General features: G+C 44.5%; 1 protein-coding gene across 1 annotated transcript in view; it reads left to right on the forward strand.

Moving 5' to 3' along the window:
* The first annotated feature begins 7017 nt into the window (after nucleotides 1-7017).
* Nucleotides 7018-23185, forward strand: part of LOC110983840 (uncharacterized) — a 57043-nt gene continuing 40875 nt past the window's right edge. The window contains 2 exon segments of the mRNA XM_087143134.1: nucleotides 7018-7202; nucleotides 15831-23024. Coding sequence (XP_086999260.1) covers nucleotides 7112-7202; nucleotides 15831-23024 — 7285 coding nt within the window. The 5' untranslated portion in view covers nucleotides 7018-7111.

Raw genomic sequence — 23185 nt, forward strand, 5'->3', positions numbered from 1 at the left:
TTGAGTTTCGGGTTTTGGACCCATGAGTTCTTTTGGGGCATTCATGTTCGTCAAAGGAGACATGAAATATGACATTCATGACTCAGGAAAGCTTTCATGCAATGTATTTCCACCTCCTTTGAATCCGCAAAAGGAGAAACTTGACGTGAAAGATTTCCATATTCATGAATCGGAGCGTAGTTTTACGCAAGGCAGAACAGTAGTGGCTCATAGCTTTGTGTACGAATGTAATCCACACTTTTTTGCAGTTTTTAGGAGTAAGCTCTACTTGTTCATGTGAGAAAGACGAGATTATTTTCAGCCTTTTGGCTATACCTCTTGAACTACAAGATTTATCCTCACGCCGTGGTCGGGACAAACCTACACAGAAGACACTTTATGTTATTTTATATGACGCATTGGTAAGCGAACACCTTTTTTAATCTGACGAGGTTAACCCCCTTTCGGCAATGGAGTGATTATGCCATTTTCTTGGCCACTGAAAGTTGGCTGAGGTCATCCTCCCAAAAATAACTAAACCCGTCCGAACTTGGATACTTTCCGTGTCGGCTTCTAGTATTGAAAGAGTTTAGTATTTCACCATAGCCCAGAAGCCCCTAAATAATGAATAAGTCCTTAATTACAAACTCTGCGTGCGCAAATGAACTTTTGCAAAGGTCGTTTGTACGCAAAACGAATGTATGTGTCGCGAATGGGTTGCTGTTGATACGCGTGTACGACGATCGTTTAAGAAATTGCTGAAATAAGGAAGATGCTGAAGACGAAATAAGGAAGAATCAAGAACAGAAAGAACATTCTGGTAACCTACAATCCCGTAAAGTCATTTCAAAAATAATATTGAATAGTGTCCCAAAATAGTTGATAGTACATTTCTATAACATTTACGGAAAGGAAATTGGTAAGATTTTCTTATACAAATGTCACTAATTTTCCCCTGCGTCGCGATATTAGCCCTTAGAAAGCAATAATATGTCCCATAAAGTCAAATTAAGCTGTGAGAAAATCGAAGCATTTTCTTAGAAAACAGAATTTTTCAGACCAGCCTCACATAGGCCTAGTTTGTGCACAGGGTGCCAAGTGACATTTGTGTATGGAACTCACTCCAGGAAATCTTTACGGAAAAGCAGTATTTTTAAAGATATAATGAAACTTAAAATGGAAAAAAACTGAAATTTTAAATATGTACGAGTTTAAACTACATGTATCTGGTAATTTCATACAAATCAAGGCTGATGAAGTGTCGATTAATCCATGTACAGCATGTGGAATGTATTGTTGTTCCTTAAAAACTCATTCAATCGGGCCACGGTCCACAGACAAATTTGAAAAATCGTGCTCACATCCATCCGTGGTAAACAAAAATGAGCCAAAACCTGAAATTAATTCATAAAAATCGAAGCTCTAGCTGAATCGCGCACTGAACATTCAGTATACAAACGAATGTCAGAGAAGGGCGCCCGCTCAGGACGCGCGGTTGTCCTACTTTCCAGTGCAGTGCAGCGCAGCGCAGCGCACATGCGTTGATTACAATACGAAGTTGCTTTTTATAGTCTCTCGCATTATTTGGTTGAGAGAGGGCATGTCTATCGGTTCGAACAGAAATACGTTTTCAGCGCATAGAGACTTTTAATGTATTAACGCTTTATAAGAATTGTTCATCGTTACTATTCGAGGTCTATTTTGACATGTACATGTACTTAGAATCAGCATCAGTATTTTGCCATTTTTGGTCATTTATTAAGTTTGCGCCGTTTTATACCCCCAATGGAGGGAGCTTCCTCGATAAGCTGGACGTTTCAGTGGTGATATGATTGGATATTACTGGGGGCTCTGTTTTACGGCTGTGCGTCGCCAAAAGTGCCGGCAAATCTGAAGCATGGGCTTTAGCGCAAAAGGGAAATAGTTGGACCTGTCCCCATCAAAAGTTTTACTTGCACGGGTGTGGTGAAGGGGCGGTTGCCCCCTGGAAGAAAATGAAAAATGTAAAGGAAGAAAAATCGAGAGAAATAGGGAAAAAAGGAGATGAGAGGAAAAGGAAATCACATACTTCTTGGGGTGGGGAATTCTCGAAATTAACTCCCTTTCACTGTTAATGGTTTATCGGTTCGTGACTGATGAGTGCTTTGCCCCAGAAAACCCCGCAAAAAGTGCTTCTCTGGCTTAGAAAAAATCCTGGCCGCGTTCATGCTTTTTATGTAGGGCTGTGTCCGAATCACTTGTGGGCTGCGACTTCAAAATTGGCATGATTGGCTGTTGTTGCGGCTGCAGTCACATTACAATTGGGTCTGTATACTCGTGCTTGACTTGGGAGCCTCAGCCAGGTGATCCGGATGTGACCTTGTGATGGCTGACCTGACCGCCCAGGATTTACGGGGCGGCAAAACAGTGTATTGTTATTCGTAAAAATAAGCACAAGAGAGAGAATGGATGTTGGCCTCAGTCCCACAGTCCCTATGCAGTAGGAATAACTCCACTCTGTATTGACACGGAATTTAACCGTAGCTCCGGGGGCGTATCTACTGCTATGTGTGGAGATTGTGTGTGGGTTTTCCGCACTCTCACGACTTCAAGTTGAGTTTTCCGAGACAGTTTTCAGACCTTATCACTAAAAAGGCGAACGTAGCCAGGTTGGCAAGATGCGCCTGCGTTGGCAGGATACCGAGATGCTTGTCCCCCAAATGGGTCACTTTTTATGCAGTGTTTGTGTTGGTCGGTGCATTCCTCCACGTCAGTTCAGTCACCGAGGTTATAAGGGGTGTCACAAACGAAACCGAATGGCAAAACGAAACCAGAAAACCAAGCCAAAAAAGTATAATTGCTTGAAAATCGTGGTGTTTGATATCAAATTGGAGCTAAAAATATCTTTTAAAAACTGAACATTTCATTTTGGCATTGCGGATCGTAAGATAATCTCGAATGCGTGAGACAGCTGCTTTTTTCTTTCTAAATTCCAAACAAAATGTTGGAATTCCCGTTTAAAAGTATAAATATAGCTCGATTGATTTTACACTTTTAAAGGGATTTTTGGAGGATAGCTATAATGTGAATGTGACATGAAACAGTAACATGAAACAATAACATGTGACATGAAACAGTAATATATGACATGAAACAGTAACATCGACATAAAACAGTAACATGTGACATGAAACAATAACATGTGACATGAAACAATAACATGTGACATGAAACGTTAACATGTGACGAGAAATAACGTGTGACAAAAACCATGGGGACAGAATTACCTGGACGGGACAGAATAACGAGGAGGAGGACAGTTTTATCAAGTTAATTTTGTTCAGCCCGGGACAGTTTTACCGGTGGACAGATTTACCAACTCCAACCGTTCACGGCGTTTGTACTTTTTGGGCGGTTCCTGTTTTCAAGTTGACCCTGCATTGAGAGTCTAACAATCCATTTGGTCCTGAGGGGGCCTAATGCTATTTCCAGGTCCGGAAAAGTTGGTTTCATTGTCGAGGAGGAAACTTCTGCATGAAGCAGATTTGAAGACCAATATTGGATTCTTGTTAACAAAGTTTGGAACGAGAACACTGATGAACCACTGGCAAAGTGGTAGGGTTGCATTTTGCAATCAAAAGTGGTATACCAATCACGTAACTTTTGATGCAGTACCAGGTATTGTTGCGTGGGCAACGTAAAAAGTGATGATGCTGCCAAGATTTTCCTATAAAACATTTGTTTTCTCTGAGTAGCATTGTAATCCATTGAGGAACAAGATGTTTGCCTAACTATTTATAGTTTCTTGGCTTCTTCGATCGGTAGACGGGCAGATTATTGTTAAAAACCATTTATAGCATTTTTTCCCCTAGATGATAGGTTTCCTCGGGAGAAAACAAATGAAGATTTTCTCTATTTGGGATTTTTTTCAGATTAAAGATTTTTGCTTTTCTGCTACATTTTCGAACGTTTAACTTCCGTGTCAACTACGAACATTTCTTATTGTCTCATTATTTTGTTTATTTTATACAAAGTTAAAGCATGATAACGACTAGGAGTTTGAAACATGAAACGTCTTTAAAATAACATTAAAAAGTAGATGAACGATAAGAAAGTTACATTATAAAGTGCACTACAGTGTGAGTCCTATTGACAGTTGAACAAACAGCCCTGGCCTGTTTGGAACTTGAACAATGTTTTTTCCTGCTGTCAATCGACATGGGCATCACTGCTCTGGTCAGGCTAAGTGGTGGAGAATTTCCGAATTGCACTGCGTGTTTTACCAACATTTGTTTTACGACTGGCCAGAAGAGAACACAAAGATTGCACGGACAAATCGCCAAATGGTAGTTGCACGCATGAATGGGGTGTTAATGGATATCATAAATCAGTTACGTCAGTAATTTCCAGCTTCAAACCAGTTGAAAGTTAATCATTAATTCGTTTTAGTCGGTATAGGCGTATACAAAACTGCTTGTCGAAATTTTCTTTTGTTATTATAGCATAAATATTTTGTATCATTGATATTTGTGACATATTTTTATCTGCATTAAGGAATGAAACTTACTGACGTCACTTTAGGGTTTCCCCGGCTAATTCATAAATTAAAAAATTGTGCAGTTCAACGCAAAGTCCATTCACATTCGTCTTTTAATTGTTTGTTTTTTTAATTTTGCATTCGAACATTAATACGTCATTCGATTTCGTTACTTGAGCAGTCATTCGTCAAATAAACTGATTCAAATTCGAATAAGTGTTTTGATCGTTCAAATTTGTCGGAAGGAGTTAAATTTAATAAACATTGTCAGTGTGCTTACATTCAGATTCGATTGGATGATAACATGAATCCTTACTTTCTAGGAAAGAAAAATTCGAAAAAAATTCTGAATGAATCCACCGTGAAACAAAGACAATCATTCGTTTGTTTTGGCATAATAAGCTTCATTACTGGCATTGCATCAAAGTGGATTTTCTGATTAAAAAAAAGACAAAACTTACATTTAAACGAATGGACAGAACATGCGGGAAATTTAACTTACAACTGATGCCATGTAGGTGATTTGTTCGCCTAAAAAACAGAATAGAATAACGTAACATTCTTTGCACGAAAAAAGAAAATGAATGCGATAATATTGAGAAAAGAAAACCATGAAATGGAATTTGAGCGTGTTTTAAGGAAATGAACGGTTGCTTTTGTTGAAACTGACAAGGAAAACCCTATTTCACTTGCGAAATTTGTGACGTGATTGTCGCTTTAAAGCTTCCATTCATGCGTCCCAAACCAATATAGCTGCAAGTCATTGTCAATTGCTATGTTCACCGTACCGGATACAGATTTGCGCAGTTGACGCGACAACGCATGCTCGCATACCCCCAACTTTGTACGTGTGATCACTTTGGACGCCACAAACAATGCACGTTTATGGGCGTTGCTGAGTTTAACACCGTACATGCCGAACTCCATTCAACTGAATTAACAAAAACTTTCAGAGAAGTGAAAGAGAAACCATTCGACCGCAAGAAAAGGCCGATCGTTATTGCACTGTAGTATTAGTGTTCGTCACTAGAGTAGAGACCTTGCTGGAGGTTTCCGAAAAGAGATCACACATACAGGACAGAAACTAAATAAACGATGATACATGTATTTTCCGTTGAAACTTGTATATTCAGATCATTCTTGTTCCTTTCTGTCCTTTGTGGGGAAGAATCTTTTCCGTTTCAATGTTTTGGCTCTTATGTATTTGTTGAACCAGAAAGGCTGACCAGTTTTCCTCTAAGTCACTCTGACGGACCGAGTCCTGAGCAAATGTCGCCACACTGAGGCCGTGCGTGTCTTTATGAGGCCACTTAACTGAAGAGACTATTTTTGTTTTCAAGTATATAAGCATTAGAGCGATGTACAGTGCGCTATTGGCATCTTTGCAGTTTGTATTTCGTGTACCCTGTCAAATGCCCAGTTCATCGGTGTGTGGACTCGACCGCCGAAAACAGTTTTCCGCTGGATGCGACTCAACGCCCTGAAATGGCCCTTTTCCTACCGTGGGGTGTACGTGTTACATTGTAATGCGCATGGTCGATGTAGACCGCTTCTCTCTCTCAAGCTTCACCCAAACACTATGGACTTCAACAAAGCTTGTGCACACCTTCGATGTGAATGGAGGCCACCAGGCGACATTTGTAGCTTGCATAGGGTGTTTGTGGAAGTCTGGGGGAAAGAGAAATGATTCAAGCGGACTTAATAATGATAATAATGATACAGACGATTTAGTGATGCTCCGATATCCGCAAACAATGACGCTCATGGCGCAATACAAACATTAATAAAAAAATAAAAAGTAAAATTAACAACAAATAATGTAACAATCGTTGAACAAGTGGGTTTCAAGAGAAACTTCTAAGTCACGAAGACATGAAGTTGGTTTGGTTGAGAAGATAGCTTCAAATTGGAAATGGTATAGGCCTACTCCTCAACCATGTAAGCCTGCCCTTATTCCTAGTTTGCTAAGAGTTCGTTTGGTTGAATCAGAATTTGACGATATTTTCCTGCTAAGATGAGTTGTTGTTGGGATGCTGGGTTCCCTGGTATAGTTGGAGCGGCAGAGTGTATTCACATCAGAGAGTGTCAAATATCGTGGTTTTTGTAGAGAGGGTTCATTAAAAACGCCAATGCCAAACTACAAATTTTGTTTTTTTCCCCTCTGTTGAACATTGTGGTTTTGTAATGTGGATATTAGGCCTACGCGTACGTGAGGCAATGTGCGTTTTGTACACTTCCTATATACGTCATCCTTTTTCGATGAATGCGAAGTCATTTGTAAGAACGCAGATTAAAAGCAACGGGCAACACTCCCCAAAACAAAGCTAAACCAAGTGCGTGAGCGGTACACACACCCTTGTGATTCAGTTTGAAGGATAATTGCCAATGTAGACATGCTCAAAGCCATACGGAACGTACGGTCTCACTTGCGTGATTAGGGCCGGGAAGCACAAAACAACAGCAACCAAGCGTGGCGAAAGACTGGAATCGGCCAAGCCCTGAAGGCCATGGTTAGTAAGCCTTATGAAAAAAAACGCGAAATATCCATAATGCGACAGGACTGACGCCGGTGAAGCCACACATGGACCACTTTCTGTAGTTGAGCGAGTTAGCAAGATGGGGACCCATCGGGTTTTATTCGCGTTTGCAGTGGCTCTCGCCTTGCTGTGCTCCCCCATCCCTCGATTAGTAAACGGACAGACTACAGGTAACATTTTGACAACTTTTCATATTAAGTTTTGGGAAAACTTCGCGGAAAAATGTATCCGGAAGGTTCGAGAAAAATCGCTTAAGAAACGTTGGGACAGTCCACGTTAATCTAACCAGACCATTAACGATGAAATGAGGTCCGTGGCGATTTTTTTCGAAGCAAATTGATGATTTTCATTTGTTTGCTCCTTTTCCATCTTCTGTTGTCATCCATTTTATGTTTTGTTTCAATTATTTCTTCAGGGAGTAGTGCAGCCATTTTAAAATCCTCTCCTCCCAGCGTGACACCCATAAAAATATACACTGGAAAAACGACATGAATAGTCGAAGCACTTTTTTTGTGTCCATGCGCTTTTCCACATGTTTTACCCATTTAACACATTTAGTGAAATGTGTTTAGGAATGTCTTCAACGCCACACGCTTTGCCGTGGTACAAGTTTAGCTTTTCGAAATTTGCTTAGCATTTAAACACATTCCTAAACACATGACATCAATTTCGTGATTAAACACTTTAAAATCTTTATACTTCATTAAAATGGAACGGTTGCATACATACGTACTTTTGCCAGGAAATTTGTTTTGGTAGCAATTATGCTTCCCGGCAAAAAGGCTCTTGCGACCTTTTTCCGGGCACACGACGAAATGGGCACAAAACAGTGTTGAGAAATGTTTTTTAAACTCTGAGCACATTTTTAATGTAGGACATGACCCCAGCAAACCCATTTTCCCTAATTCCATTCGTGATGTGAAAACAAAATGTGGAAACGTTCAACTTTATATGAATTGATGCTTGGAATGCCATTCTTGGCTTTCATTGTGATTTAATTTGTAGAAGTCTCTTGTGTAAACCAAATTGTCACTTTCAGTGTCAGAAAAATGTTCATTTTGATTCATGATTGGCTTTCGCAAGGATCTACTTGTTGGAGACAGGAAATTTAAGCTGTGGTCCTTCGATGTTCGATTCATTCATCATTTGATATCACCCTTGAAATAATTATCGTCAAAGTCAAAGTTTTGACTGTAATTTTTGTAAAACGTCTTGATATTGGAAACGATATCGAAAATAATGAAAACAGTTGTCAAATATCTTGGGAAAATTGACAAAAATGTGCTGTGACGTATGCGGTTTTGAAGGAGGCCGTGTCTCTACTATGCCTCATTTGCGTTACCTTTGCTTGTGTTGCCCATCGAATTCCGACAAACAGCATGTTAAGGTCCGCAGCACAGCATGCCAACCACACGTGCAATGGGTTTAGGCGCTACATAAGACCCCTCTACAACGGAGTTTGACTTGTGGTCCGTGGGATGTCGACGAAACCCTATGCCGTATAGGGTCCAACCAATATAATGCAGGATTTTCTCGTCCTTAGAGCCTTGTATGTTACGTATGTTAGTCGATACCAATTGAATGGTCCAAAGTTTTAGTTGTCCAAAGGTTTAATATCCTAAAGTTTCGTTAGCACGACTAGCCCATTATAGTCTCGATTTCAAGATGCAGATGTCCGAAGGTTCGTCAGTCCCATTGCAAGTTCAGAAGTTCGCCATTGTAGTAATAGTCTGAAAATTCATCAGACCTAAAGGTCACAGGTCAGGAAACACGGTTAAATGGTCTTAAGGTTTCGATGTCCGAATTGATTGTTATGTTTAGTATTCCAGATTGACAATAAGATTCAATAGGTCGAAAAGACAAGATAGAAGGTTAATAGAAAATGAATGTTAAGCTTGAACTGTACTGAACCTTGGATGCTTTTACGATCATTGAACCTTATAGGAACTAGGACTGCCCAACCTTGAGTTCATTTCAAGACCTTCAACTCAGACCACTTCACCGTGAGTAAAGGTGCCCAAAATAAACCTTCAGCCTATCGGACTTTCAGGCAATCGCATCAACTTATCTGATTTACTAACTACATTTTTATTTCAGAAAAACGAACTTTCGGCTCTAGGAAATGTATGTCTTCAAACTACCGAACCTTCGGACGTCCAAGCGAACCACCCAATCAATGCCTTTAGATTTTATCAAATTAAATAGTGCAATTGGTACAAAAGGACCAGAGATGAAGCCAGTGTAAGCAAGAATAATGCTAACCTGCACATGTTTTCCAACACGTGTCTAAGGGTATACATCGCTTCCAGGCATTCATTTACCATGACAAGTGCCTTAAGATACCTACTTTAGAATGCTTGTGCGAATACATGCCAGAATATGGATGAAAGGTGTATTTTTGATTATGATAAATAACAATTTGCATATGACCTGTGATTCGTGAAACAGTATAGTGACACCGTAAAAAATGACCACGATGCAATTGTTGATCTTGGCAAATTGGCCTAGAAACTGGTAGGTTTAACAAATACCTGCTGACATAAAAGTTGCATTTCTGACAATGGCGGCTGATGATTTGCATTTTTCGCATAAACTGCAAACATCACATTGAAATTAAAATTTCACTGAATCTTATACCCTCCAAAGGAAAAAAAACCAAAAACCAAATTGGTAACAACACCTCGATTGCTAAGCCTGAACGAGAATGTGCAGATGTATGAAAAACGTGTTTGGTGGTAATGGCCTCCACTTATTTGCAGAAAGTAATGATGCTCAAGAATGACAGTGACACCCGTCAAAATGTTGAACTGCAAGATTGAAAGGACAAGAAAATGCTGATCCTTTTTGTGCAGACCATGTGCAGGGTCCACCTCCAAATAATGGTTAGACACCCAGACTACTACTTAATGTTCTCGGACGTAACTTGACATTGACTCTAATAGTCCTCAGACCTTCCTCCGTTGGATGATTGAGGACTTTTACGAATAAGAATGGAACCTACATTCAGTGTAGTGGTTTCTGACTTCAGATGCGTTGCAGATGTGTGGGACTTAAAATACTGGTCTCATCATTAAAAGCGATACATCCAAACTTTGTTGAGGATTTGATGTTGTCACGTCGAGTGTAATACGTGGCGATCGCGTCTTTTTTCCAATCGCGTCTTTGTTGATAAATTCCCCATCTCGGTAAAGAGAGTGAAATTAAGTCATGTTCTGGCCTGCGTTTTGTCAGATAAATATATCACATGTCACTAAAAGAGCTACAAACTAAAAAAAAGCAGAAGTAAATTAACGTGCGTAAAAATCAGGTTTGATCCCTGGCAATACCGGAGGAATGTAGGATAGGCACAATGTGAAGTGTCAGGGTCATTTCTATGAATGCAGTTTATAGAAAATAAATGAGTTGTGAAGACAGACAATCCTCGTGAGGCTGGCTATGCTGGATTCACTTTCCCATGGAAAGAAAGTTTTTTTTATTATGCCAAACATCTTTTTTGAAGATTCAAAATCACTCTTGTACAGTTTGTAAGCCAGAGTCTCAGATTGTATAAAGTAGAGAGGTTCTTGAAACTCTCTTTAAGTTATTACCAATCACAGTGCATACGACGTGGTGCCATTCCAAGTATACATGGGGTGGTCAGGACTAAATATCATCTGCCAACGGGGTTTTCCTTGACCGTTGATCTTTTGACTCGATCTTTTCAGCTCAGAAACTTATTACCTTAAAAAAATTCTTTATATAAGAATACATGCACCCTTAATCGCCAGAGCATGAGCCACAAAGGAAAATGAAAATCGCTCATAAACGGAGACAGAATTTTCTAATTTAAGTGTCAACAATACTGTCTGTACCGATTCATAACGTGGTGTTGACACCTCTTTAAGTCAACGATGCCACCGAGTTGCTGCAGCAAACCTGTAATCTGGCTCCAAACAATTTCAGCACAGAAAAGACTTGCACATATGTGACGATATAATTTCCAATTCTACAGACCTCTTGCGTGGGCCTATTTGTGACGCGACATTTTGTAAACGTGTGCGCTGTCCTGTAATGGCGTCCATGAGCACCACCCACAAAAAGAATCCCCGCAGGCGGGCCGAGCGAGGGTTCTGGAAGCTCGCCGTGTGACCTCTTACTTTCAGCCTGTTTTTCATACATTTATAACTCCCCCACTTGCGCGATATTATTCGATCCCGTTATGACAAGACCCGTACACAAGTACATCGTGCAAATCCTATCTTTAATAAAGAGGGAAAAGTTTGCTGTATGTATGCCCTTTTACTGAAAAGTTTGCTTTTCCTCTCATTTCGTCTCTTGAAATAGCGTCAACGCTGAGCACAATACCATTTGGGCGTCGTCGCAAAAACGTTTGAACTGAACTGAACTTTTAACAAATAGGAAGGCCGTTGACAAAGAGCAGTCATTGTGCCCTTTTCTAGCAGTACCGGTAGTGAAACTGGGACCACTCTGCATTGTTGTTCGTCCGACTGTCAAATGAATCAACCTGAATTTTGAATTTCTGTGGTAACAAATTACATTGATCTGTACATCTTGGTTGAGCTGGCGTGATCGTGCAAGCTCAGAAAGCACAAACCAAGCGTGGCGAAAGACTCAAAGCGACCAAAACACCAAAACTGGCCATGGCACCGTGAAAGGCGTAATGTAGTAAATGCGATAATAGCGACCTGCATTTTACTGTGACACCGTTCCTGTAAATCGAGCGAGTTGAAGATGAAGAGCCGTTGGCTCGTCTTGCTCTGCCCCCCCTCTTTCGATCAGACCATGGAAGACCATGGAATCTCTTGCTACGTTTCGCACTAGATTTCGGGGAACTGTTAGAGGAACTGTCAGAGAGATTCGAGAACACGTAAGGACAATTCAGGTATAGATGTCATGAAAGCAATATTAACGCAGGAAGGGGGTCAGTCTCAATGTAAATCAGGCAAACTGGCGATTTTTACCTCTTCGCTCTTTTCTTTTTTCACTTTTTCTACCCTCCTCATTAGCTTTTTTTTTCAGTATTCCCACGTTCTTCCCATGCCCCCTCCCTCGCGATGCCGTAGCAATTAAGAGGGCAGGACCCTAGCATATACATTTTCCCAGAACAGGAGGAAACGAAAGGGCCAGGTGCTAAATTGTATTAATTGATGAATATAAGGCCCCAAAAGTTCGAATACATGCCTTTCAATAATACGCGCTTTGTCTTTGGACTTTTTTGGCGCAGATTGAATGAGGTATGAAAATTGAATGAGAGTTTCAGTCTCGACTTTTCCATTTGCCCAACGATAGCTATCAAAAATGCCGTCAAATGTGTTAAAACGTTCCTTAATTATTGTGAAAACCTTTACGAACCACCGTTTTTAAACAGGAATGGATAATCCAGGTTGTCTCCACTGTTAGTTACGCGATTATTTGATATCACAATGAACTCAGTTTTGCTGATATCACATTCTCATACATATGGAAAAACTCCACATTGGGAATGGTATTGAAACAAGGAACACAATCGCTAAATGTGGTTGGCAAATGTTTGACCGCTAAACGGCACATTTTACCGTGCTATGTTCAAAGAAAAGGGTGCTTTTCTGTTGTTCCAATACAGAAACCCTTGACAATCGGACTTTTACAAGATCAATATTCCGACGAGTGCCACTTTTTTACCATTGAAAAAAATTCAGCGCTTTGTCAATATGCAAATGAGCAATCAGTGTTGCAGGTTGAGATGTAATTTTATTAATTATTATTTTTTAATCTCACAATTTTTGCGCGACTACAAACTCATGCGAAGCCTTCCATATAAACACTGCCAAAACGGTGGTGTTATGAATGGTACTGTTTTGGTGTTATCGGATAACCGCACCAAAAATTTGTTATTTCAACACCACAGTTTTTACTTTACACACCAACATGTGTTACAGTGCACTGGAGGTATTAAAAGTAACACCATCAGTGTTGAAATAACAACAAAACTTTTAATATAAGTGTTGATATAGTCTTCGGCAAACACCGATGTTACACCCTGGTTTTGCAGTAAATTTATAAAAGAGCTTTACGCTATGTAACTTGGAATATTCGTGTAAACTCACGTGAAACCAAGGAATATAAATTGCAGAATTGCCTCGGGGAGCACTTTGTTTAGGAGATCGAGAATTTTGGGGTGGCGTCCCTGATGCACTTTTTTATTGGAATAAAACAGCTGCTCAGATGCAGTTTCCCGAGCAAAATGGTTCCGGCCATACAAGCATCCATTTAAGACACTCAATATCTTGACACTGATTGATAAATGAAATCCTCATTGGTGTTTTTTAGAGGGGGTTGGCCCCTCGAATCTGCTCTTACCATTTGAAGCAAGTCGAAAACATGTTCCGATGTTACGAGATTTTATCAGATTATATGCGGTTGAGACTATCGCCCCAACATTTAGCAAAATCAATCAGAATATAACGGAACTACCATCAGTTAATTCGGTCCGAGGTCGAAATTAGATCACGAAGTATTCATCCAGACCTCCCAATTGAAGTGTCCACGCTCATATTTCTAACGATTTCATTAAAGCAATTTTTATAATTCGCCATAATCAGAAATTATCACGTCATAATATCGGTTACAAAGGAGGTGTCCAAGTAGATTTTTTTCGGTAGGGGTCAGTGTTTTAATTCAAGCCACAGGCTTATGGTATACATGTGAATAATCAAGGTATATCAACACGTGCAGATGAAACATTACTTTTTAAATTAAGAAACTTCCAACATCCCGAACTTTTCCGTCCAATGTTATGCGCTTTAGGCATGTGAACTTTTTTCAGTGGTCTGAAGGAATCTGTTTCCTCTAGCCGGTTATTTAGTCCGATAGTACGTTGTGGGTTGTTCTGCGGTTCGATAATCTGAAGGCTCATTTTGCGCTGCTTTGTGCAGATTGCAGGTTCTCAAAGCCAGAAAAGGATTCAACTACGTTTAGTGCTTAACAGCAGAAGGCCTCTTCAGAGGTACTCCGCGGAATTGATTGAGGATGGCGCTGAGTCGTTTTTTTCAGGTCTTTTAGTTATTTTCCACAGTTTTCTAAAACGTCTTACCCCAAAGGTGACCATACAATGTTTTTCCTTATCTTGTAACTGATATAAAATGGCGTCCCTGTTGAGCACAATACATTTTGGGGCGTCGCCGCTGAAATTTTGAACTCTACTGAAACTTTAACAAAGAGCCGGGCTGTTGACAAGGCGCCATCATAAGGCCCCAGGCAAACGTAAAAAACCTTGGCGATTCAGCAGTCTTGTTCGACTGACTGGGCACCGAATTGAATGGGTTTACCAAAGGGTTAAGGCCGGTTCATGCTTCACGCGAAAGCGAGTACAAATGCGAATTGGGGAGATCCAATATTTGGGAATTCGCAAAAGTTGCATACACATTTCAACTCGAGCGAAATTTGCTGCAAATCTTTCGAGGCTTCAAATTTGCTTTGCTTTCACATTTGCCTGTAGCATAAGCCGGTCCTTAGCGAGGTGCCGGCACACTGCCGGTGCCAAGACTGCAGACTTGATCTGACACTACACCCTCGGAGTTTCCTTAATCGTATTGGTTCCCTGTTGTCGTGTTTGTGAAGTCCTCAAATGAGCATTCACGCCGACTGTGAAGCTAATTTGTTTGCTCTGCAAACTTAATCACAATATCAACAAAAATATAATAATGACGAAACCCGATTTTGTTATCGCATTCTAATGTATTTAGGAGCTATACTGCTTTGAGTGGATAAACTTCAATGTTTAGTCTAAACACAATGGGACACAAGGCGTAGGACATATATGCTGTATAAATTCCCTTGCAAAAAACTTGAATTTTGATCCCATGACGTCGTTTAACTTAGTTGATAATTTCATTTATCATCAATAAGGGTATTGTGTGAGGGTTGGCCAATGACTATTGGTTGTCACGATATTTCCCTTCAGCACAGTATTGTATAGCTTCATGTTTCAAACTTACTCTTTTATAGTCTAATATCCGATCCTCTTGTTTTTTACTTACTTGTAGCTTTTTATAGCTCGATTACACAATTAACGGGGTCTGTTGGCTGCACAAAAGACCCAGCCATAATTGCATATTCCAGAGGAAATAATATCCAAGAGTGTAAATAATTGTTCCCTTCTGAATATCTGTATTCATACATTGTAGGTACATTACAAATATACCGTATGGCATTACGAAAGGAAGTAAGACCATATTGTGCCTTAAATGGTTTTTACACAGCAGAAACGTTTCTTACAGTTTATACACATATCTTAATTGTTGTACCCATGTTTTAAACACGTTTCAGCAATGACATGTATGGACATTTGCATTGAAATGCGTTTAAAAATGTCCAAAATGCTAAGTGAACTTCACAAAGCTAAATGTGCACCGTGGAAAACGTTTATCATTTACACATTCCTAAACGCATATAAATGAAGTGTCTTAGGTTGAACATGCTTTAAAAAGTGGGTTAAATCGACTGAAATGCTGATTCTAGTTCTCGCCAATAAACAACGGCGAACTATTTTCACTACTCACTAAATAGTACTTGAGATTTACCTGCAAGATGCGACGATGCTGAAATTTTTATTGTCAAGCAGCTTTTACCAGTCTTCCAGAATATTGCTAAAATTTGCTTGTGTAAACCGATGCAAAGTTTAGATATAATTCTGCTAGATTCAGCAATGTTGCAAGACTTAAGAAGGCATTAAATGATAGATTATTTATCTGGGTAGCAAAATTTTCTGACTGTTTATGACTTATTTTTCAAACTTCCATTTTAACACATCATCCCAGATGCTACCACCACATCAAGCCAAGACCCAACCACTACATCAAGTACTGATGCCAGCACCACATCAAGCCAAGACCCCACCACCACATCGAGCCAAGACCCCACCACCACATCAAGCACAGATGCCTCCCCGACATCAAGCACAGATGCCTCCACCACATCAAGCACAGATGCCTCCACCACATCAAGCACAGATGCTACCACCACATCAAGCCAAGACCCAACCACTACATCAAGTACTGATGCCACCACCACATCAAGCCTAGACCCCACCACCACATCGACCCAAGACCCCACCACCACATCAAGCACAAATGGCTCCCCGACATCAAGCACAGATGCCTCCACCACATCAAGCACAGATGCCTCCACCACATCAAGCACAGATGCTACCACCACATCAAGCCAGGACCCCACCACCACATCAAGCCAAGACCCAACCACTACATCAAGTACTGATGCCAGCACCACATCAAGCCTAGACCCCACCACCACATCAAGTACAAATGCCTCGACTACATCAAGCACTGATGCTTCAACCACATCAACCCAAGACCCCAACACCACATCAAGCACAGAGGCGCCCACAACATCAAACACAGATGGCTACACCACATCAAGCACACATGCCTCCACTAAATCAAGCACAGATGCTACCACCACTTCAAGCCAAGACCCCACCACCATATCAAGCCAAGACCTTACCACCACATCAAGCCTAGACCCCACCACCACATCAACCCAAGACACCACCACCACATCAAGCACAGATGCTATCACCACATTAACCCAAGACCCCATGACCACATCAAGCACAGATGCCTCCACAACATCCAGCACAGATGCCTCCACAACATCCAGCACAGATGCCTCCACCACATCAAGCACAGATGCCTCCACCGCATCAAGCACAGATGCCTCCACTACATCAAGCACAGATGCTACCACCACATCAAACCAGGACCCCACCACCACATCAAGCCAAGACCAAACCACTACATCAAGTACTGATGCCACCACCACACCAAGCCAAGACCCCACCACCACATCAAGCACAGATGCCTCCACAACATCAAGCACAGATGCCTCCCCCACATCAAGCACAGATGCCTCCACCACATCAAGCACAGATGCTACCACCACATCTACCCCTGATGCCACAACCACATCAGGCCTAGATGTCACCACTACATCAGGCACAGATGTCACAACCACATCTAGTCCTGATGCCACAACCACATCTAGCCCAGACACTACAACCACATCTAGCCCTGATGCCACCACAACATCAGGCCCAGACACCACCACATCTAGCCCTGATGCCACAACCACATCAAGCCCAGATGTCGCCACTACATCAGGCACAGATGCTACCACCACATCAGGGCCAGATGCCACAACCGCATCTAGCCCTGATGCCACAACCACATTGGGCCCAGACACCACCACATCAAATCCAGATGCCACAACCACATCAGGGCCAGATGCCACAACCACATCAGGGCCAGACACCACATCTAGCCCTGAGGCCACAACCACATCAGGCCCAGATATCACCACTACATCAGGCACAGATGCCACAACCACATCAGGGCCAGATGCTACAACCACATCTAGCCCAGACACCACAACCACATCTGACCCTGATGCCACAACCACATCAGGCCCAGATGTCACCACTGCATCAGGGCAAGATGCTACAACCACATCTAGCCCTGATGCCACAACAACATCAGTGCCAGATGCCACAACCGCATCTAGCCCTGATGCCACAAACACATCTAGCCCTGATGCCACAACAACATCAGGCCCAGACACCACCACATCAAGTCCAGATGCCACAACCACATCAGGGCCAGATGCCACAACCACATCAGGGCCAGATGCCACAACAACATCAGTGCCAGATGCCACAACCGCATCTAGCCCTGATGCCACAACCGCATCTAGCCCTGATGCCACCACCACATTGGGCCCAGACACCACCACATCTAGCCCTGAGGCCACAACCACATCAGGCCCAGATGTCACCACTACATCAGGCACAGATGCCACAACCGCCTCTAGCCCTGATGCCACAACCACATTGGGCCCAGGCACCACCACATCAAGTCCTGATGCCACAACCACATCAGGGCCAGATGCCACAACAACATCAGGGCCAGACACCACAACAACATCTAGCCCTGATGCCACAACCACATCAGGGCCAGATGCCACAACCACATCTAGCCCAGACACCACAACCACATCTAGCCCAGATGCCACAACCACATCTAGCCCAGACACCACCACATCAAGTCCAGATGCCACAACTACATCAGGGCCAGATGCCACAACCACATCTAACCCAGACACCACAACCACATCTAGCCCTGATGCCACCACAACATCAGGCCCAGACACCACCACATCTACCCCTGATGCCACAACCACATCAAGCCCAGATGTCACCACTACATCAGGCACAGATCCCACAACCACATCAGGGCCAGATGCTACAACCACATCTAGCCCTGATGCCTCAACCACATCAGGGCCAGATGCCACAACCACATCTAGCCCAGACACCACAACCACATCTAGCCCTGATGCCACCACAGCATCAGGCCCAGACACCACCACATCTAGCCCTGAGGCCACAACCACATCAGGGCCAGATGCCACAACCACATCAAGCCCTGATGCCACAACCACATCAGGGCCAGATGCCACAACAACATCAGGGCCAGACTCCACAACAACATCTAGCCCTGATGCCACAACCACATCAGGGCCAGATGCCACAACCGCATCTAGCCCAGACACCACAACCACATCTAGCCCTGATGCCACAACCACATCAGGGCCAGATACCACAACCACATCTAGCCCAGACACCACAACCGCATCTAGCCCAGATGCAACCACCACATCTAGCCCAGACACCACCACATCAAGTCCAGATGCCATAACCACATCAGGGCCAGATGCCACCACAACATCAGGGCCAGATACCACCACATCTACCCCTGATGCCACAACCACATCAAGCCCAGATGTCACCACTACATCAGGCACAGATCCCACAACCACATCAGGGCCAGATGTTACAACCACATCTAGCCCTGATGCCACAACCACATCTAGCCCAGACACCACAACCACATCTAGCCCTGATGCCACCACAACATCAGGCCCAGACACCACCACATCTAGCCCTGAGGCCGCAACCACATCAGGGCTAGATGCCACAACCACATCAGGCCCAGATGTCGCCACTACATCTGGCACAGATGCCACAACCACATCAGGACCAGATGCTACAACCACATCTAGCCCAGGCACCACAACCACATCTAGCCCTGATGCCACCACAACATCAGGCCCAGACACCACCACATCTAGCCCTGAGGCCACAACCACATCAGGGCCAGATGCCACAACCTCATCAGGGCCAGATGCCACAACCACATCTAGCCCAGACACCACAACCACATCTAGCCCTGATGCCGCCACAACATCAGGCCCAGACACCACCACATCTAGCCCTGAGGCCACAACCACATCAGGCCCAGATGTCACCACTACATCAGGCACAGATGCCACAACCGCATCTAGCCCTGATGCCACCACCACATTGGGCCCAGACACCACCACATCAAGTCCAGATGCCACAACCACATCAGGGCCAGATGCCACAACCACATCAGGGCCAGATGCCACAACCACATCTAGCCCTGATGCCACAACCACATCAGGGCCAGATGCCACAACCACATCTAGCCCAGACACCACCACATCTAGCCCTGAGGCCACAACCACAACAGGCCCAGATGTCACCACTACATCAGGCACAGATACCACAACCGCATCTAGCCCTGATGCCACCACCACATTGGGCCCAGGCACCACCACATCAAGTCCAGATGCCACAACCACATCAGGGCCAGATGCCACAACCACATCAGGGCCAGACACCACAACAACATCTAGCCCTGATGCCACAACCACATCAGGGCCAGATGGCACAACCACATCTAGCCCAGACACCACAACCACATCTAGCCCAGATGCCACAACCACATCTAGCCCAGACACCACCACATCAAGTCCAGATGCCACAACTACATCAGGGCCAGATGCCACAACCACATCTAACCCAGACACCACAACCACATCTAGCCCTGATGCCACCACAACATCAGGCCCAGACACCACCACATCTACCCCTGATGCCACAACCACATCAAGCCCAGATGTCACCACTACATCAGGCACAGATCCCACAACCACATCAGGGCCAGATGCTACAACCACATCTAGCCCTGATGCCACAACCACATCAGGGCCAGATGCCACAACCACATCTAGCCCGACCACCACAACCACATCTAGCCCTGATGCCACAACCACATCAGGCCCAGACACCACCACATCTAGCCCTGAGGCCACAACCACATCAGGGCCAGATGCCACAACCACATCAAGCCCTGATGCCACAACCACATCAAGCCCAGATGTCACCACTACATCAGGCACAGATGCCACAACCACATCTAGCCCTGAGGCCACAACCACATCAGGGCCAGATGCCACAACCACATCAAGCCCTGATGCCACAACCACATCAAGCCCAGATGTCACCACTACATCAGGCACAGATGCTACCACCACCCCAGGGCCAGATGCCACAACCACATCAGGGCCAGATGCCACAACCGCATCTAGCCCAGACACCACAACCACATCTAGCCCTGATGCCACAACCACATCAGGGCCAGATACCACAACCACATCAAGCCCAGACACCACAACCGCATCTAGCCCAGATGCAACCACCACATCTAGCCCAGACACCACCACATCAAGTCCAGATGCCACCACAACATCAGGGCCAGATACCACCACATCTACCCCTGATGCCACAACCACATCAAGCCCAGATGTCACCACTACATCAGGCACAGATCCCACAACCACATCAGGGCCAGATGCTACAACCACATCTAGCCCTGATGCCACAACCACATCTAGCCCAGACACCACAACCACATCTAGCCCTGATGCCACCACAACATCAGGCCCAGACACCACCACATCTAGCCCTGAGGCCACAACCACATCAGGGCTAGATGCCACAACCACATCAGGCCCAGATGTCACCACTACATCTGGCACAGATGCCACAACCACATCAGGACCAGATGCTACAACCACATCTAGCCCAGACACCACAACCACATCTAGCCCTGATGCCACCACAACATCAGGCCCAGACACCACCACATCTAGCCCTGAGGCCACAACCACATCAGGGCCAGATGCCACAACCTCATCAGGGCCAGATGCCACAACCACATCTAGCCCAGACACCACAACCACATCTAGCCCTGATGCTGCCACAACATCAGGCCCAGACACCACCACATCTAGCCCTGAGGCCACAACCACATCAGGCCCAGATGTCACCACTACATCAGGCACAGATGCCACAACCGCATCTAGCCCTGATGCCACCACCACATTGGGCCCAGACACCACCACATCAAGTCCAGATGCCACAACCACATCAGGGCCAGATGCCACAACCACATCAGGGCCAGATGCCACAACCACATCTAGCCCTGATGCCACAACCACATCAGGGCCAGATGCCACAACCACATCTAGCCCAGACACCACAACCACATCTAGCCCTGATGCCACCACAACATCAGGCCCAGACACCACCACATCTAGCCCTGAGGCCACAACCACATCAGGCCCAGATGTCACCACTACATCAGGCACAGATGCCACAACCGCATCTAGCCCTGATGCCACCACCACATTGGGCCCAGGCACCACCACATCAAGTCCAGATGCCACAACCACATCAGGGCCAGATGCCAGAACCACATCAGGGCCAGACACCACAACAACATCTAGCCCTGATGCCACAACCACATCAGGGCCAGATGCCACAACCACATCTAACCCAGACACCACAACCACATCTAGCCCAGATGCCACAACCACATCTAGCCCAGACACCACCACATCAAGTCCAGATGCCACAACTACATCAGGGCCAGATGCCACAACCACATCTAACCCAGTCACCACAACCACATCTAGCCCTGATGCCACCACAACATCAGGCCCAGACACCACCACATCTACCCCTGATACCACAACCACATCAAGCCCAGATGTCACCACTACATCAGGCACAGATCCCACAACCACATCAGGGCCAGATGCTACAACCACATCTAGCCCTGATGCCACAACCACATCAGGGCCAGATGCCACAACCACATCTAGCCCAGACACCACAACCACATCTAGCCCTGATGCCACAACCACATCAGGCCCAGACACCACCACATCTAGCCCTGAGGCCACAACCACATCAGGGCCAGATGCCACAACCACATCAAGCCCTGATGCCACAACCACATCAAGCCCAGATGTCACCACTACATCAGGCACAGATGCCACAACCACATCAGGGCCAGATGCCACAACCGCATCTAGCCCAGACACCACAACCACATCTAGCCCTGATGCCACAACCACATCAGGGCCAGATGCCACAACCACATCAGGGCCAGATGCCACAACCACATCAGGGCCAGATGCCACAACCACATCAGGGCCAGATGTTACAACCACATCTAGCCCTGATGCCACAACCACATCAGGGCCAGATGCCACAACCACATCTAGCCCAAACACCACAACCGCATCTAGCCCAGATGCCACCACAACATCAGGACCAGACACCACCACATCAAGTCCAGATGCCACAACCACATCTAGCCCTGATGCCACAACCACATCAGGGCCAGATGCCACAACCACATTTAGCCCAGACACCACAACCGCATCTAGGCCAGATGCCACCACCACATCAGGGCCAGACACCACCACATCAAGTCCAGATGTCACAACCACATCAGGGCCAGATGCCACAACCACATCTAGCCCAGACACAACAACCACATTAAGCCCTGATGCCACCACTACATCAGGCCCAGTTGCTACCACTACATCAGAGCCAAATGCCACAACCACATCAGGACCAGATGCCACAACAACATCTAGCCCTGATACCACCACCACATCGGGCCCATACACCACCACATCAAGTTCAGATGCCACAACCACATTAGGCCTTGACTTTACCACCACACCAGAGCCACCCGCCACCACCTCATCAGTACCACCAGGTAATGAATGCTACTCTGAACATTTGTGTTTTCTGTGACCAGTATGACATACATATATGGATTAATTTTCAGTTTTATTTATTTTTGAACATCGCAGTGTTCAGGAGCTGTAAAACCTTGATAGTAAAGCAAAGAGCAGCCTACGTTTGGACAGTTATTGC

This window comes from Acanthaster planci, linkage group LG11 (assembly GCF_054643075.1).
Source record: "Acanthaster planci isolate LZ-2023a linkage group LG11, COTS_SCS, whole genome shotgun sequence".
In the NCBI taxonomy this organism is placed as follows: domain Eukaryota; kingdom Metazoa; phylum Echinodermata; class Asteroidea; order Valvatida; family Acanthasteridae; genus Acanthaster; species Acanthaster planci.